Source organism: Eptesicus fuscus, chromosome 12 (genome assembly GCF_027574615.1).
Source record: "Eptesicus fuscus isolate TK198812 chromosome 12, DD_ASM_mEF_20220401, whole genome shotgun sequence".
Classification (NCBI taxonomy): domain Eukaryota; kingdom Metazoa; phylum Chordata; class Mammalia; order Chiroptera; family Vespertilionidae; genus Eptesicus; species Eptesicus fuscus.
Window position 1 is genome coordinate 35,247,243 of NC_072484.1, and position 16,756 is coordinate 35,263,998.

Consider the following 16,756-nt stretch of genomic DNA (forward strand, 5'->3'; position numbering starts at 1 on the left):
GGAGTGGGGGGAGAGATCAACCAAAGGACTTGTATGCGTGCATATAAGCATAACCCATGGACACAGTCAGTGGGGGAGGGGGAGGGTTTGTGGGGGGGGGGGAAGGGGGAAGGGTGGGAAAGAGCAGGGAGAGGTCAATGGGGGAAAAAGGATTCGTATGTAATACTTTAAGCAATAAAGAATTTTTTAAAGAAAGAAAGAGAGAACCCAAATAAAATCAGAAGTGAAGAAGTAACAATTGACATCAAAGAAATACAAAGAATTGTAAAAAATATATATTGCAAACAAACATATGCCGACAATCTGGATAAAATGGATAAATTTCTAGAAACATACAATCTTCCAAAACTGAATCAGGAAGAATCAGAGACTCTGAGTAGACAGGTTACAACTAATGAAACTGAAGCAGTAATAAAAAAATTCCCAACAAACAATAGTCCTAAACCAGATGGCTTCACAGTTGAATTTTACAATCAAAGAAGAACCTATCCTTCTCAAACAATTCAAGAGGAGGGAAAACTCCCACGTTCATTACAAGGCCATCTCATCCTAATTCCAAAATCTGATAAAGACACTACAAAGAAAGAAAATTATAGGCCAATATCCCTGATGAACATAAATGCTAAAATCCTCAACAAAATATCAGCAAACCAGATCCAGTAATACATTAAAAGACCTTAAACCATGATGAAATGGGATTTATTCCAGGGATGCAAGGTTGGTACAATATCCACAAATTAATAAATGTGATACACCACATAAAAAAAATGAAGAATAAAAGCCATATAATCATATCAATAGAGGCAGAAAAAGCATTTTATAAAATCCAGCACCCATTTATGATTTAAAAACACACACACACACACCTCTCAGCAATGTGGGATTAAAGGAAAAACATACCTCAATGTAATAAAGACCATATATGACAAATCCACAGGCAACATCATACTCAATGGGCAAAAACTAAAAGTGTTTTCCTTAAGATTGGGAACAAGAGGGGGATGTTCACTTTCACCACTCTTATTCAACATAATATGGGAAGTCCTAGCAGTAGCAATCAGAAAGAAGAAGAAATAAAAGGCATCCAAATTGGAAAGGAAGAAGTAAAACTGTCATTATTTGCAGATGACATGATACTGTATATAGAGAAGCCTAAAAATTCTACCTAAAAACTATTAGAACTGATAAATGATTTCAGTAAAGTAGCAGGATATAAAAGAAATACCCAGAAATCACAACAACCCAAATGACATACAAAAGAAGGCTGCATTTGTATACACCAATAATGAACTATCAGAAAGGGAAAGTAAGAAAACAATTACAATTGCATTTTTAAAAAGTTCCTAGGAAAAAACTGAACCAAGCATGTAAAAGATCTGTACTCAGAAGACACCAGAGAAACTAAAGAAGATACAAATAAGTGGAAGCATATACCACTTTCATGGGTAGAAAGAATTAGTATCATTAAAATGTCCATACTACCCAAAGCAATCTATAGATTCAATACAATCCCCATCAATATACCAATGGCATTTATTACAACACTAGAATAAATATTCCAAAAATTTATGTGGAACCACAAAATACCCTGAATAGCCACAGCAATCTTGAGGGGGAAAAAGCAAAGTTGGAGGAATCATGCTACCTGATATAAAACTATACTACAAGGCCATAGTAATCAAAACAGTATGGTACTGGCATAAAAAGAGACTCTCTCTCTCTCTCTCTCTCTCTATATATATATATATATATATATATATATATATATATATATATATGGAACAGAGCAGAGAGCCCAAAAATAAATCCATGCCTTTATGGTCAATTAGTATTTGACAAAGGTAGAAGGAACATACAATGTGTCAGACAGTCTATCAATAAATGGTGTTAGGAAAATTAGATACATACAAAAAAATAAAAAAAGAGAGAGAGAGAGAAACTAGACCACCTTCTTACACCATACACAAGAGTAAATTCAAAATGTATGAAAGACTAAATGTTAGACTTGAAACCATAAAAATCCTAGAAGAAAACATAGGCAGTAAAATCTTAGACATTTCTCAGAGCAGTATTTTTTCTGATATATCTTCTCAGGCAAGGAAAACAAAAGAAAAAATAAACAAATGGGATTACATCAAACTAAAAAGTTTTTGCACAGCAAAGGAAACCATCAACAAAATGAAAAAACAACCCACTGAAGGGAAGAACACATTCGCCGATGATACATCTGATAATGGCCAGGATGGCCATTCTCATTTCCAGCAAGGGAAGCGGGACCTACTGGACTTCGTCTCTCCCCATGTCAGGGTGGGTCTTACCTGGGAGGAGTTTTCGGGCTGCCTCCTCGGCCATCCTCAGGAGAGGTCCAGAGCAGGGCCATCCAGCCTCCACTTCCACCCCAGCCTTCTTCGACAGCAGGTGAGCAGACAGAAGTCCCCCTACCACTACCGATGGTACAGAAAGTAAATGTCAGAGTCCCAAGGACCAGTGTTTCCCTTGTGCAAATTAAACCTAAACACTCTCACTGGTGACTCACTGGGAAGGGGCTGAAGCCATAGGTGAGTCCCTTAATCCCACATATTGGTACAGAGTTCAGTTTACAGAGTTTTGTTCTCTTGGTGGGCCACAAAAAACAATGGCTACCTGGTGTTTTTTTAGTTCCTACTGTTTACCAAACACTAGGTACTACTGTCCCCTCTTTGGATGAAGATACTGAGGGTAAGAGAAGCAAAGGGACTTTCTCTGGCTAAGCTAGTAGGTGTCTGACTCCACTTAGTTGCTCTGTCTCCCAATCCCCCACCAAGAACGAAAGGGAGGGAGGGGGGAATAGTTTTACCTTCATTTTATCAATTTATCTATATCAATTTATAACGTAACATTTTAGGACTTATAAAAAGACACAAACGTTCTGTATTTGAAAATATGGCTAAATAGGGAGCCTAAATGGCTCAGTGGCAAAACCTGGTGACCTTGAGCTTCAGTTTTTCCCCTCTTCTGGCAGAGGGGGAGTAAAAGACAAAGGATTAAACTACCCAAAGTGGGGAGGTTGATAAAAGATCCCTCCCTCAAGTTGGGGTCTGAAAGAATTAAATACTCTGTGTAAGGAAAAATTAGAAATAAACTCTGCATACCTCCCATAGTGTATGTACAGTAAAGAAAAGTTCATGCCTCAAATCTTGATGCCAAGTAAAAGAAAAAAATATTTCTCCTAAGAATTAGTAACTACAAGCTGGTACTCACTAAGTTTTACAGCCTGAATTCACACTAACCAGGTAGTCCAGAAAACTTCCAATCTTTGGCAGAAAGTGGTTTTTGGAAGATAGTACCTCCAGCTACATGGCAGAAGTGAACAACTGTATCTGGAAGAACCCACTATCACCCAGGCCTCAAAGAATCCCACAGGTGAAGTCTAGGGAATGAGTATACATTTTAAAAAGTACATAAATCAGCCGATACCGGTTTGGCTCAGTGGATAGAGCGTCGGCCTGCGGACTCAAGGGTCCCAGGTTCGATTCAGGTCAAGGGCATGTACCTTGGTTGCGGGCACATCCCCAGTAGGGGGTGTGTAGGAGGCAGCTGATCGATGTTTCTCTCTCATCGATGTTTCTAACTCTCTATCCCTCTCCCTTCCTCTCTGTAAAAAATCAATAAAATATATTAAAATAAAAGAAAGGTCATTCTCAACATCATGGCCTTTTAAAAAAAAAAAAGTACATAAATCACAAAACATACAAAGAAACAAAGTGTTATGAGTAAGAGTTAGCAGAAATGACAGTAGAACAAGACTTACCAACACTTCAGATAATGGAATTATCAGACACAGAATATAAAATTGTTGCCCTAGCTGGTTTGGCTCAGTGGATAGAGCTTCAGCCTATGGCCTGAAGGGTCCTGGGTTCGATTCCAGTCAGAGGCACATGCCTGGGTTACGGGCTCGATCCCCAGTGGTGGGGTGTGCAGGAGGCAACTGATCAATGATTCTCTCTCCTCATTGATGTTTCTATCTCTCTCTCCCTCTTCTTTCCTCTCTGAAATCAATAAAAATATATTTAAAATTGTTGTGTGTGGTACAGGGTTGGGCCAAAAGGAGATTTACAGTGTGAGTGTGTGAAACACAGAGTTTACTCTTGTATTATTATTTATTAATTATTGTATTATTTTCCATGTAAACAACTATAAGCCTACTTTTGCCCCACCTTTCATGTTTAAAGAAATAAAAGAAAGGTTGGAACATATGAGCAAATAGCTAGAAATTATAAAAATGAACAAGCCTATTTATAAAAGAACTAAGTAGAATTCCTAAAAATGAAAAAACATAATAATTGAAGTTTAAAATTATATAGAGAGGTTTAATAGCAGATATGATATATCTGAAGAATTAGTGGACTTAAAGACAGACTCACAAAAATTATCCAAAAAGCAACATAAAGAGACAAAATGACTTTTAAAAAGTTCAGAAGGGATTTAGAGGATACAGTAAGAAGATATATATCTGGTTGGAGTTCTAAAAAGAGAAGAGAGACAATCTTTGAGGAGAAAAATAGTTACAAACTTTATAAAACTAATGAATGACACCAATTCTCAGATCCAGGAATCTCAAGCAAGATAATAAAAAGAAATCCACAAAACACAACAACAACAAAAAATAGAATAAAAATTAAAAAAAAAGAAATCCACATTGCCCGGCCAGTGTGGCTCACTGGTTGAGCATCAACCTATGAACCAGGAGGTCATGGTTGATTCCCAGTCAGGGCACATGCCCAGGTTGCAGGCTCGATCCCTGCTGGAGGGTGTGCAGGAGGCAGCTGATCAATGATTCTCTCTCATTATTGATGTTTCTACTAGTATCTCTCTCCCTCTAACTTCCTCTCTCTGAAATCAATTATATATATATATATATTAAATAATATATATATATATATTTTTTTTTTTTTTTTAAAAGAGCCCTAGCTGGTTTGGCTCAGTGGATAGAGTGTTGACCCTTGGACTGAAGAATCCAGAGTTCAATTACAGTCAAGGGCACGTACATCAGCTGCAGGTTCAATAGCTGGCCCCGGTCAGGGGTGTGTGCAGAAGGCAACCAATTGATGTGTCTCTCTCACATCTATGTTTCTTGCTCTGTCTCTCTCCCTCCTTTCCACTCTCTCTAAAAAATCAATGGAAAAATAGCCTCAGGTGAGGATTAACAAACAAAACCCCCCCAAGAAATCCACATTTATACATATCACAGTAAAATTACAGAACACCAAAGGAAAAAAAATCTCAAAAGAAGTCAGAGTCCATGTAAACATGATTGTTAAAGCTCAATGACGAGTCCATCTAGTTCATTATACTATTTTCTCTACTTTTATGTATGTTTGAAAATTCCCATAATAAAAATTATTTAAAAGGGGCTGCCAGCATAAATAAAACCAATAATCTATAATGACATAATAATTAGATTGGCAGATTACTTTTTAACAATGGCAATGAAACCAGAAGACAAGGGAAATTTTTCTTCAAGGTGCTAACAGAAAATAACTATCAACTTAGAACCATATGTCCTACAAAAATACCCCCCAAAGGCCAAACAAATGCAGTGAGAAAGACATCTTCGTACAAACAAAAGCTGAGAAGGTTTTCCAAGAATACACCCACACACCCAGCTGCTGTAGCTCAGTGGTTGAGCATCGACCTATGAACCAGGAGGTCACGGTTCAATTCCTGGTCAGGGCACATGGCCAGGCTTCGTACGGGCTCAATCCCCAGGGCAGGGCGTGCAGGAGGCAGCCAATTGATGATTCTCTCTCATCTTTGATGTTTCTATCTCTCTTTCCCTCTCCCTTCCTCTCTGAAATCAATAAAAATATGTTAATAATAAAAAAAAGGAATACACCTATACTAAAGGACATTCTAAAGAAAGTACTTCAGATGGAAGGAAAGGGGTCACAGATGTAAGGTCTGAAGCAGAACAAAGAAAGATAATAAGAAAAGTGGTAAATATATGAATAAATCTAAACTTTAACTGTATAGAATAACAATAATGTATGGAAGGCTTCAAAGAACTAAAATACATGGCTACAGCATACAGGTCAGGATACCCTCAGAGTCAGGTTTTGTATTACTTAGGAGGAGAATAAATATTTTCATTAACTCTAGATTTTGTTACGTTTGTTAAATTTTCTAGAAAAACTATTTAAAAAGCTAGATATCATGCATAATATCTAAATTAGTAAAAGGAAGTGAAACGGGGGGAGAGGAATCAGGCTAAAAAGGCACAAAAAAAGGAGAGAGAAAAAGAACACAGAAATGATGAGGCAAATAGCATAAAATAATACCACAGAAATGAATGTAAATATATCAGTAATTATTGTAAATATAAATGGATTAAACATTTCAGTTAAGAGACTCTCAGAATGGATAAGTACACAAAATATAATACACTAGAGGCCTGGTGCACGAAAATTTGCGCACTTGGGGTGGTCCCTCAGCCTGGCCTGCGCCCTCTCGCAGTCCGGGAGCTCTCAGGGAATGTCCACCTGCCAGCTTAGGCTCACTTCCCTGAGGATTGGGCATAAGCTGGCAGTCGGACATCCTTAGCACTGCCAAGGAGGAGGGAGAGGCTCTCGCCACCACCGCTGCGCTCGCAGCCATCAGCCTGGCTTGTGGCTGAGTGGCGTTCCCCCTATGGGAGCGCAATGACCACCAAGGGGCAGCTTCTGTGTTGAGCATCTGCCCCCTGGTGGTCAGTGCGCATCATAGTGACTGGTCATTTCCGGTAGTTCCACTGTTAGGGTCAATTTGCTATTACCCTTTTATTATATAAGACTAGTGACCCAGTGCACGAAATTCGTGCACATTAAAAGGGAACTAATTAGAGGAAATATTTTAATATTGCTATTTGCCCTTTCTCTATAATAGAAGTGTCAGAGATGAAAGAAAATTAGTAAAAATGTATATGAAAATCTTCTTCCTGTCAGAGTCTGGGGCGCACCACAGGAATCGGAATCAAGTCCCCGCCCACCCATGTGCGCCTCAAAATCGCATGAGACCCAGACCCAGTTGGCCCCACCCCCATTGAGCTAGATCAGACCCAGCCAGCCCCACCCCCATCAAGCCCCGCTGGGTGGGGGGCATGGCCTCAGGTCCCCCGGCTCGGCACCAGGGTAGGGGGTGTGGCCTGAGGTCCCCTGCCCTGGCCCAGGTCCCTGCTGATTGCTCGTTAAGGCTTGTTAAAGGAACTCAGCCTCCACTGTGGGTGCAGCCATCTTGTGTTATGGAATCCTTGCCTCCACTGTGGGCGCAGCCATCTTGTTATGGAGTGACAATCAATTTGCATATCCCTTCTTTATTAGATAGGGTAATTTACAAAAGATATAGCTAATCATAAAAACAGAAAGATCAAAAGTAAGAGTGTAGAAAAACATATATAGGGCAAATGCCAAGGAAAAGAAAGCTGGTATAGCCGAAACCGGTTTGGCTCAGTGGATAGAGCGTCGGCCTGCGGACTGAAGGGTCCCAGGTTCGATTCCGGTCAAGGGCATGTACCTTGGTTGCGGTTATATCCCCAGTGGGGGGTGTGCAGGAGGCAGCTGATCGGTTTTTCTCTCTCATCGATGTTTCTAACTATCTCTCTCCCTTCCTCTCTGTAAAAAATCAATAAGATATTTTTAAAAAAGAAAGAAAAAGAAAGCTGGTATAATTATACTCATATCTGAAACAAAGGTATAAGGACAACCTTAATTTCCAGATGACAAATTGGGCTCAGAATTGTGTAATACAGCAATGAACATGGCCTCAGGTCTGATTCCTAAATCAGGATTTTATACCATGCTATCCCTCTGCAACCTGATCTTTTAAAAAATTTATTTATGCCCTAGCTGGTTTGGCTCAGTGGATAGAGCGTCAGCCTGTGGACTGAAGGGTCCTGGGTTCGATTCCGGTCAAGGGCACATGCCTGGGTTTCGGGCTCAATCCCCAGTAGGGGGCATGCAAGAGGTAGCCAATCAATGATTCTCTCTCACCATTGATGTTTCTCTCTCTCTCTCCCTGCCTTCCTCTCTGAAATCAACAAAAATTTATTTTTAAAAAAATGTATTTATCACCTTTCTATAATATAAGTTTCATTGTAAAAAAAAACATCCAAAATAAAGATGAGCACAATAAGGGGGGAAAAATATAACTGCCATCCAGAGGTGACAGCTGTTGAGCCACTGGAGGTCCAAAAGTTCACTGATAATAAGGACTGTGCTAGCTTCATAAGAGTCATTGGAAACCTGCTAAATAATTGATTCTAGGACTCAACCCAGAGATCACAACTCATTGGTTTAAAGTGGAGCCAAAACATCTGAACTTTTTAAAAGGTCCCAAGTGGTTATGATGGACCACCAGGTTTGGAAACTTAATACTCAAAACTTGCACTGTATAATATAGTAATCATTAACCACGTGCCACTATTGAAATTTAAATTCATTAAAATTAAATGAAATTAAAGATTCAGCTCTTCAGTTGCAGTAGGCACATTTCAAATGTTCCATAGCCACATGTGGCTCGTCGCTACCGCACTGGACAACATAGATACAACACATTTCCATCATCACAGATATGGGTAGTGCTTCCTAGACAATAAACTCTTGGATTACATCTTTCTTGTTCATGAGTATATGCCTAGCACTGAATATATGTTAACTACGTGAGTAAATTTGGCACATTTCTTTCCAGTCTTTTCTCTGTCCCCTTGCTCATGTCTGAAACTGATGAGGAATCCTGAGGCCTTCCCACCCTACCCTCCCAAGAGGGAAGAAGAGCTGTCAGTCTCTGGTTTGGGCCAAGTGCCCTGGTAGGGCCAGCCCTTAAGATCCGATTTACCACCTTCTGGTTTACACAGAGGCAAAAAATCCACACTCTGTTTTCTTCCAAAGGCCATAGACGGCAGCCCTTACCTCGGATGTTCGTTTCAAACACAGAGGCATTCACATCAATATCAAAGTCCAAGTTGTCCTGGAGCACTTCAACCACCCTTTGGAATTCTGAGACATTCCCCAAAATCTAGGAGGAAAGAGAAACATGACAATGAAGATATCTCAGGCTTGAAGGCATTGAAAATCCTATATAACAAAAGGCTAATATACAAATCGACCGAAGGGCGGGACGACCGGTCGCTATGACACGCACTGACCACCAGGGAGGAGACGCTCAATACAGGAGCTGCCCCCTGGTGGTCAGTGCGTTCTCATAAGGGGAGCACTGCTCAGCCAGAAGCCGGGCTCACGGCACAGGCTGGGCTGAGGGAGAACCCCCTGAGTGCACGAATTTTGTGCACTGGGCCTCTAGTGTTGGAATAAGAGTCTAGGATCTGCCCTAACCAGTTTGGCTCAATAGATAGAGCATCAGCCCAGAGACTAAGGGGTCTCGGGTTCGATTCTGGTCAAGGGCATGTACCTCAGTTCCAGACTCGGTCCCCAGCCCTGGTCAGGGCGTGTGCAGGAGGCAACCAATCGATGGGTCTTTCTCACATGGATGTTTCTCTCTGTCTTTCCCTCTCTCTTCCATTCTCCCTAAAAAATCAATGGAAAAATATCCTCAGGTGAGGATTAACAAAAAAAAGAGTCTGGGATCCTATGCCAGAGTGGCCTTCACTTATTCAACTTAAGGCCTGCAGTTTCTGTTCTAGGACTGGTGACAGGTGAAGAAAACACTTGAGAGCTAAAATTCACAAAGACCCAACATCAAGAGACTGGTTAGGTAAATTCTTTTTTTTTTTAAATTTATTTTTATTGATTTCAGAGAGGGAGAGGGAGAGAGAGATAGAAACATCAATGAGAGAGAATCTGCCTCCTGCACCCCCCACACTGGGGATTGAACCCACAACCTGGGCATGTGCCCTTGACTGGAATCGAACCTGGGACCCTTCAGTCTGCAGGCCAATGCTCAATCCACTGAGCCAAACTGGCTAGGGCTAGGTAAATTCTTAGGTACCAATTCAAGAGTACCCATTTAAACAATATAAAACTGTATAAAAACAATATAGACTATAGACCACATTAAGGAAATCTTAGTTTGCTATTTGCAGTGAATATCTGTTGTTTTTAACTTTTTCTTCACATTCACGCTTGTGGAAAATACTGAGGGTTAGTTGGCCCAACAATCATTCCCAATCTTCTTTACCCTTTTAGCCTCCCACCATAGAGGCTGGAAATCCAGATATTTGCTGTCTTAGACTCTTGCTGCTGGAGGTGATTGTGTTAACCAGCCAATACTGAGCCTTGAGAAGACTACTGAGGGCACTTCTAGGAAAGCTTCTGTTTTCCTAATAAAAAGGGAGACCCAGTCAGTGTGGCTTGGTGGTTGAGCGTCAACCTAGGAACCAGGAGGTCACTGTTCAATTCCCAGTCAGGGCATATGCTCAGGTTGTTGTAGGCTCGATCCCCAGTGGGGGGCGTGCAGGAGGCAGCCAATCACTGATTCTCTCTCATCATTGATGTTTGTATCTCTCATTCCCTCTCCCTTCCTCTCTAAAATCAATAAAAATATACATTAAAAAAAAAAAAAAACACCTCACTATTGTAACTCCAGAGCTCAGTACCGTGTTTGGCATACAGTTGGCCATTAAATGGAGAAGTAAATGCCACCTTCTCTAGGAAGCCTTTGATTCTTCCTTTAAAAGACTCCAGTAACTTCACCCATACAACTCTTTAGGCATCTGTGTCTCTCCACATTAAGAGTATCTTTGGCCGAAACCAGTTTGGCTCAGTGGATGGAACATCAGCCTGCGGACTCAAGGGTCCCGGGTTCGATTCCGGTCAAGGGCATGTGCCTTGGTTGTGGGCACATCCCCAGTGGGGGGTGTGCAAGAGGCGGCTGATCGATGTTTCTCTCTCATCGATGTTTCTAACTCTCTATCCCTCTCTCTTCCTCTCTGTAAAAAATCAATAAAAAATATATTTAAAAAAAAAAAGAGTATCTTTGGACAGGCGCCTCAATCATTCCTGTATTCCCCCAGAGTGCTGCACATGGCCCACAAAGGAATTACTCAAGAAATGTTTGTTGAATGATGACATGAATCTTTCTCCACACTGAAGCTAGTGATCTGCTCAAAACAGATATTTCATCATTTCCTGCCCTCTACTTCGAAACTTCAGTGGCTTTTCATCGTCTCAAATTAAAGATCAAAATCTTCAACACTGTGAACCTCACCCGGTTCCCATCTATCCCTCCAGCCCCATTTGCTTCTCCCTTTTCCTTCCAACATCTCATACACACTGGCCTTCCTTTAGTTCACTGCACTTGCCGTACACTCTCCTTCGCCATAAGGCCTTTGCACAGGCTGTTCTCTCTGCCTGGAGCACTCTTTCCTCCCCCCACTTCCCAAGTCAAAACTTGCTTCTCCTTCAGATCCCAACTGAAGTATCAGTTCATTACCTTAGGGAAGTCCTCTGTGACCTCCTCAGTCTAGGTCAACTTCTTTTAGTTATAACCACTCAAAGAACCATGTTCCTTTCCTACAGTGCACTCACCTCAATTCGTAATTACACATTCTTTAGGGTTAATCTTTTATTCTTTGTTCCCTCTCACTAAAATCATAAACTCCAGGAAATCAGGGACTGTGTCTGTTTAAACTCACTACTGTGCCCCAACTGTGCGACTCAGTGGTTAAGCGTCGACCTATGCACCATAAGGTCACGGTTCGATTCTGGGTCAGGGCACATGCCCGGTTTGTGGGCTCGATCCCCAATGGCGGGGTGTGTGCAGGAGGCAGCCAATCAATGATTCTCTCTCATCATTGTTGTCTATCTCTCTCTCTCCCTTCCTCTTCGTTTTTTGTTTGTTTGTTGTTGTTGTTAATTTTTTTTGTTTTCTCCCCTTCCTCTTTGAAATCAATAAAAAAAATACTTTTTAAAAAACTCACTATTGTAACTCCAGAGCTTAGAACTGTGCTTGGCATACAGTTGGCCATTAAATGGAGGAGTACATACAAATTAACATTAAGGTGAAAAAAAGCTAAATTATATCTACAAGGTAATCACAATCATGTAAATATTATCTTACCGTATAATAGACAAATATGCAAATTGACCACACCTTTGCTACACCCAAGCCACGCCCACCAACCACGCCCACCAGGAAACCGTTGCAGGGACGTTGGGGTGTGGCGGAGCCCAAGGCTCACCAGCGGGGAGCCTGCACAGATCGCAGGAAACCACTGGGGGTCGGCTCCTGCGATCCTTAGCAGGGACGCTGGGTGCGGCCGAGCCCAAGGCCGGGAAAGCCTCGGGCGGAGGCTTTCCCGGCCTTGGGCACCAGCGGGGAGCCTGCACGGATCGCAGGAAACCACTGGGGGTCGGCTCCTGCGATCCTTAGCAGGGATGTTGGGTGCGGCCGAGCCCAAGGCCACCGCCTGGGCCAAGCCCCGACCCTGAAAGAAGGCAGAAGGCGGTGGCCACAGCCAAGGCCTGGGTCCCTGGTGCCGGCAGAAAACTGGTGCAGGCAGCCAGGTGAATGAAGGTCTATTGCACGAATCTTCGTGCAAACGGGCTACTAGTTAATTTATAAAAATGAGAGGTGTTAACCAGAAATAGTGAAATAGGGGAAAGTGGTTAAATCCTCTCTTGTGGCTTCTTTAAGGATGACAGTTAAGGCCTGGAATCGTACAGAATTGGGTTCAGGTCCTTGCTCTTCCATTTCAGAGCTACGTACACTGGCCAAGTCATTTTATCTTTTTCAGTATCAGCTCTCCCAGTGGTTAAGGAGTAAAGGTACTTACCTCAAAGGGTTGCTGGAAGGATTAAATGAGGTAATACATGTAAAGTGCTTAGCACATACATAATACACTAACTAATTACTGTTATTATTTTTATCCCTGAACGTATCCATCAGAATGTAAGCCTCTGAAAATAAGGAGGGCATCAAAGTCTCTGTATCCCCCACTAAATAGATTTCGACAGGCCTATCATAGTTCTGTGTTCTACAAACATGTGCTGAATAAATGAGCCTGAATAAACTTGAAATTCATCATTTTCCTCTATCTAGATGGGCATGAGTTGAAAATAACAGACCTAGGTGAAGAATTCATTTTTCACCAATAGTCAAACTGCCAAGAGGAAAAGGAATAGAGGAGACACTTACCAGCAAGGTATCCAGAGCATCAATTAGAGTCAGAGAAAAGCTGTAAAAGGACAGAAATCCCAGCTTAGTAAGAAAATCAAACACCACATGTCAAGACTGCCCCGGATCAGTACCCAAAAACCTAACACATGAGGCACAGCAATGCCTCTGCCTATCCCACTTCCGGTCACAACAGAAAAGCCATAGTGAAAATTGCCAGGAACCTCTGACCCATTTAATGCTCCTGGGATCGGGGACTGATATAAGCCCAACTGTAGTTAAACACGTTGCCTACAGGCTTTTTCACATCTAAAAACTTATCTCACAGTACACAGGACTGTATGCTTGAGAATGCACATGTCAGTTTAGAACAGCAAAAAGCTAGAAATAACCCAGATGCACACCAGTTAAAAAGTGATCAAACTATAGTACACTCTAAGAACACAAAACTATAGAGGTTGTTATCGAGTTCTTTAACAAAAAGAGTTCTATTGGCTAATGTTAAGATACTCTAATTGTGAAATGAAAAAGATGAGGTATGGAATAGGCAGTGTGGTATGTTTACTAGTATATCTGCATTTTCAAAAAGAGACATATAGACAGAAAGCAGTTAGTTGTTTGGGCTGCTGGTGGTGGAGGGTTTAACTATAAAGGGGCACAAGGGAACTTTTTAGGGTATTCTGTATCTTGACTGTGATATCAGAACCTCCGAAATGTTCTACTTGTTGATTGTGATAATGGTTAGTATATACTTAAAATGGGTGTATTTTATTATATGTAAGTTATGCCTTTAAAAAGTTAATTTTAGCCCTGCTGGTGTTGCTCAGTAGTTGAGCATCGACCCATGAACCAAGAGGTCCCTGGTTTGAGGTTCGATTCCTAGTCAGGGCACATGTTCATCCCCAGCAGGTGGTGTGCAGGAGGCAGTGGATCAATGATTCTCGCTCATCATTGATGTTTCCACCCTCTCTCCCTCTCCCTTCCTCTCGCTCTAAAATAAAAATTTTAAAAACATGTTTTTTAAAGTTAATTTTAGCCCTAACTGGTTTGGCTCAGTGGATAGAGCGTTGGCCTGCGGACTGAAAGGTCCCAGGTTCAATTCCAGTCAAGGGCATGTACCTTGGTTGTGTGCACATCCCCAGTGGGAGGTGTGCAGGAGGCAGCTGATTGATGTTTCTCTCTCATCGATGTTTCTAACTCTATCCCTCTCCCTTCCTCTCTGTAAAAAATCAATGGAATATATTTTTTAAAAAAGTTAATTTTAAAAGATGTCTATATGATTATATAAACTGAAAATATTTATGGAAGGGTACTCAAGAAAGATATTTCCTTTATTTATACAATCTTGTACTGCTTGAATTTACCATTTGCTTGTACTACTTTATTCAACTAAAAAACTAACATAAATTTTGTTGATTTTACTTAACTTGTCCAGTCTTTAGCATACGCATTTGTAAAATGGAGATAAGTGTTAAGAGAATTAAATGAGATGACAAAGGTAAAATGCTTAGCACAGTGTTTAATCAATGTCAGCTTCAATTAAATGCAATGATTTCTTTACACAAAAAGAACAAGACAGAGAATTCCGTCTCTGATTTTTATTCTAGTGTGAGAAAGACAAACTAGCAGCCAAGTAAAAATGATAGTATCAGAGAGTGAGAAGTGCTAAGAAGAATAAGTGGTTTGTGAGAGTGACCTGGAAGGAGTGGGTAGTCAGGGAAGCTGATGCTGAGGTGACATTTTGGACTGAAATCTCAAGAAGCAGTCAATGTGTGAGGATAATGAGGGAAGTGTGTTTCAGTTTCACTAACAAAGGCTCTGAAGTGTCATGGTTGGGAGAGTTACATCTCCTCCTGGGTTTGTTTGTCCACTTATAAAATGAGGGGGTTGGGTCTTCTGACTTCCTGGAGCCTTTCCAAGGTATTCTACAACTCCAGAGATTTGCCCAAGCCCCCATAACCAGTTCCTGTCACTCTTGTAGCTGGAGTCCAAAGGTTCAGCCCACCAGGCTAATAACCCAGGCTACTCCACTTCGGGATCCAGATGGTGCTGGCTGGAATGGGGGCGGAATGGGGGCGGAATGGGGGCGGAATGGGGGCGGGCTGGGGGCGGGTGGGAGGGGGTCATGGCCTCGCCCAGGCTAGGAGCATTTCCGGATTCGGTAAGGAAACCATCAAGCCACCAGTCCCAGAGTCCCACCCGTCTAGAACCGGACTGCCAGACCCCGGCGACCCCTTCGCACTACCTGCCCCAGGTGTCATGCCCGTCACAGGTGAGAGGTCGCAGCTCGTCGTAGGGAAATGCATTCTCCAGGTAGCTGTCGTAAGCGTGGTAGAACATGGCCTTGACTCGCTCCCTGGTGAGGATTAGGAGAAATAAGGCGGGGGGGGGGGGGGGCGCGGGGGGCGAGGAAGGGGCAGAAAACGAAATCAAGCAGGGGAAAGGACAAGAAATAGGCGGAAAGTGGAAATCACCCCGATTCTGCCGGGAGCCCAGAGGCGGATTCCGAGCAAATGAGGGTGGGGGTCCTGGGGTAGAGGGAAAGGCAAGGAACCCGCTCTGTGCTTTCCATTCCCCTACTGCGTCAGGGCGGGGAGCCTGACCGCTTCACCTGTAGTGGGCGGGGTCGGGCGCGGAGCCATCGGGGCCCGGCGCACCAAGGTGCAGTGGCAGCAGCAAGCACAGGAGGCCGAGCGGGACCAGCAGCCGGAAAGGCATAGAGCTCGTGTCCTGTCAACACCGCCGCCGCAGCAGCAGCCACCACCAGCTGCTCATCCTGCGAGCCTCTGGGGTTCTTCCGGGAATCCGCGTCACTGCGCCTGCGTGCTGATGAATCAGTCACTCACTTCCGAACTACAAGCCCCAGAATGCAACTGGTAGCGGAACCGAGGCAAAGAGCATCCTGAAATACACAGTCTGGAACGGGGGTCCACGTGTCCTAAAGACAGTGGCTATTACAGCTACTATAATTAACGTTTTAGTAACCTCATTTATTGAGCACTTATTGTGTACTAAGACTGTATGGAGCACTTAAATACATTATCATTTTTAAAAATCACTTTATTAAACATGAAGGCAGGGACTCAACATTTGTTGAGTGGATGTGTTTATATATAAAGATGGATGAAGCATGTTCAGCCTTTTCCATTAGGCATACTGAGCTTCCCAGACCAGTTCCCTGCTCGTTGTGTAAGGTACAACTTACTTCCATTTATTTGTCCAAAGCTGCCACTCTCGAGATTTCCAGAAATCCTGTCAGTTCTAAAAATTCATGAATTTTGGATTGGTGTTATTTTTTTAATTCTCAGCTGAGAATGTTAATTGATGAGAGAGAGAGAGAAAGAGATGGATGTGAGAGCGAAACAGCCATCGGTTGCCTCCTGTATGTGCCCCGACCCAAGATCCAACCCACAATCTAGGCATGTGCACTGACCGGAAATCAAACCTGCAACGTTTTGGTGTATGGGATGACACTCCAACCAACTAAGCCAGCCGACCAGGGCTCTCTCTCCTGCCATTTGGGATGTGATTACATCCTAATGGTCTCTTCAGTCTCCAGTCCAGTGCATAAGTTTTCCCATCCCAATCCCCTGGACCATCTCAGTGGCTGCAGCCCTGTAGAGTATCCCGGGTGAGAATGAAGACCCTGGGGCACTATAGCGTTCAGAAGGTT

General features: G+C 42.5%; 1 protein-coding gene across 2 annotated transcripts in view; it reads right to left on the reverse strand.

The window, feature by feature from the left end:
* The window catches only part of EDEM2 (ER degradation enhancing alpha-mannosidase like protein 2), a 33,846-nt gene extending 17,959 nt beyond the window's left edge, over positions 1-15,887 (reverse strand). The window contains exons 1-5 of one of the 2 annotated variants that reach the window (XM_008149694.3): positions 15,695-15,887; positions 15,329-15,439; positions 13,105-13,144; positions 8,922-9,027; positions 2,319-2,444 (exon numbers count right to left, since the gene is read on the reverse strand). In XM_008149694.3, the coding sequence (XP_008147916.1) occupies positions 2,319-2,444; positions 8,922-9,027; positions 13,105-13,144; positions 15,329-15,439; positions 15,695-15,801 (490 nt within the window). In that variant the 5' untranslated portion in view covers positions 15,802-15,887. The remainder of the gene's footprint in view (positions 1-2,318; positions 2,445-8,921; positions 9,028-13,104; positions 13,145-15,328; positions 15,440-15,694) is intronic. The other variant, XM_054723947.1, reaches the window with a different exon arrangement.
* Positions 15,888-16,756: the final 869 nt, after the last annotated feature.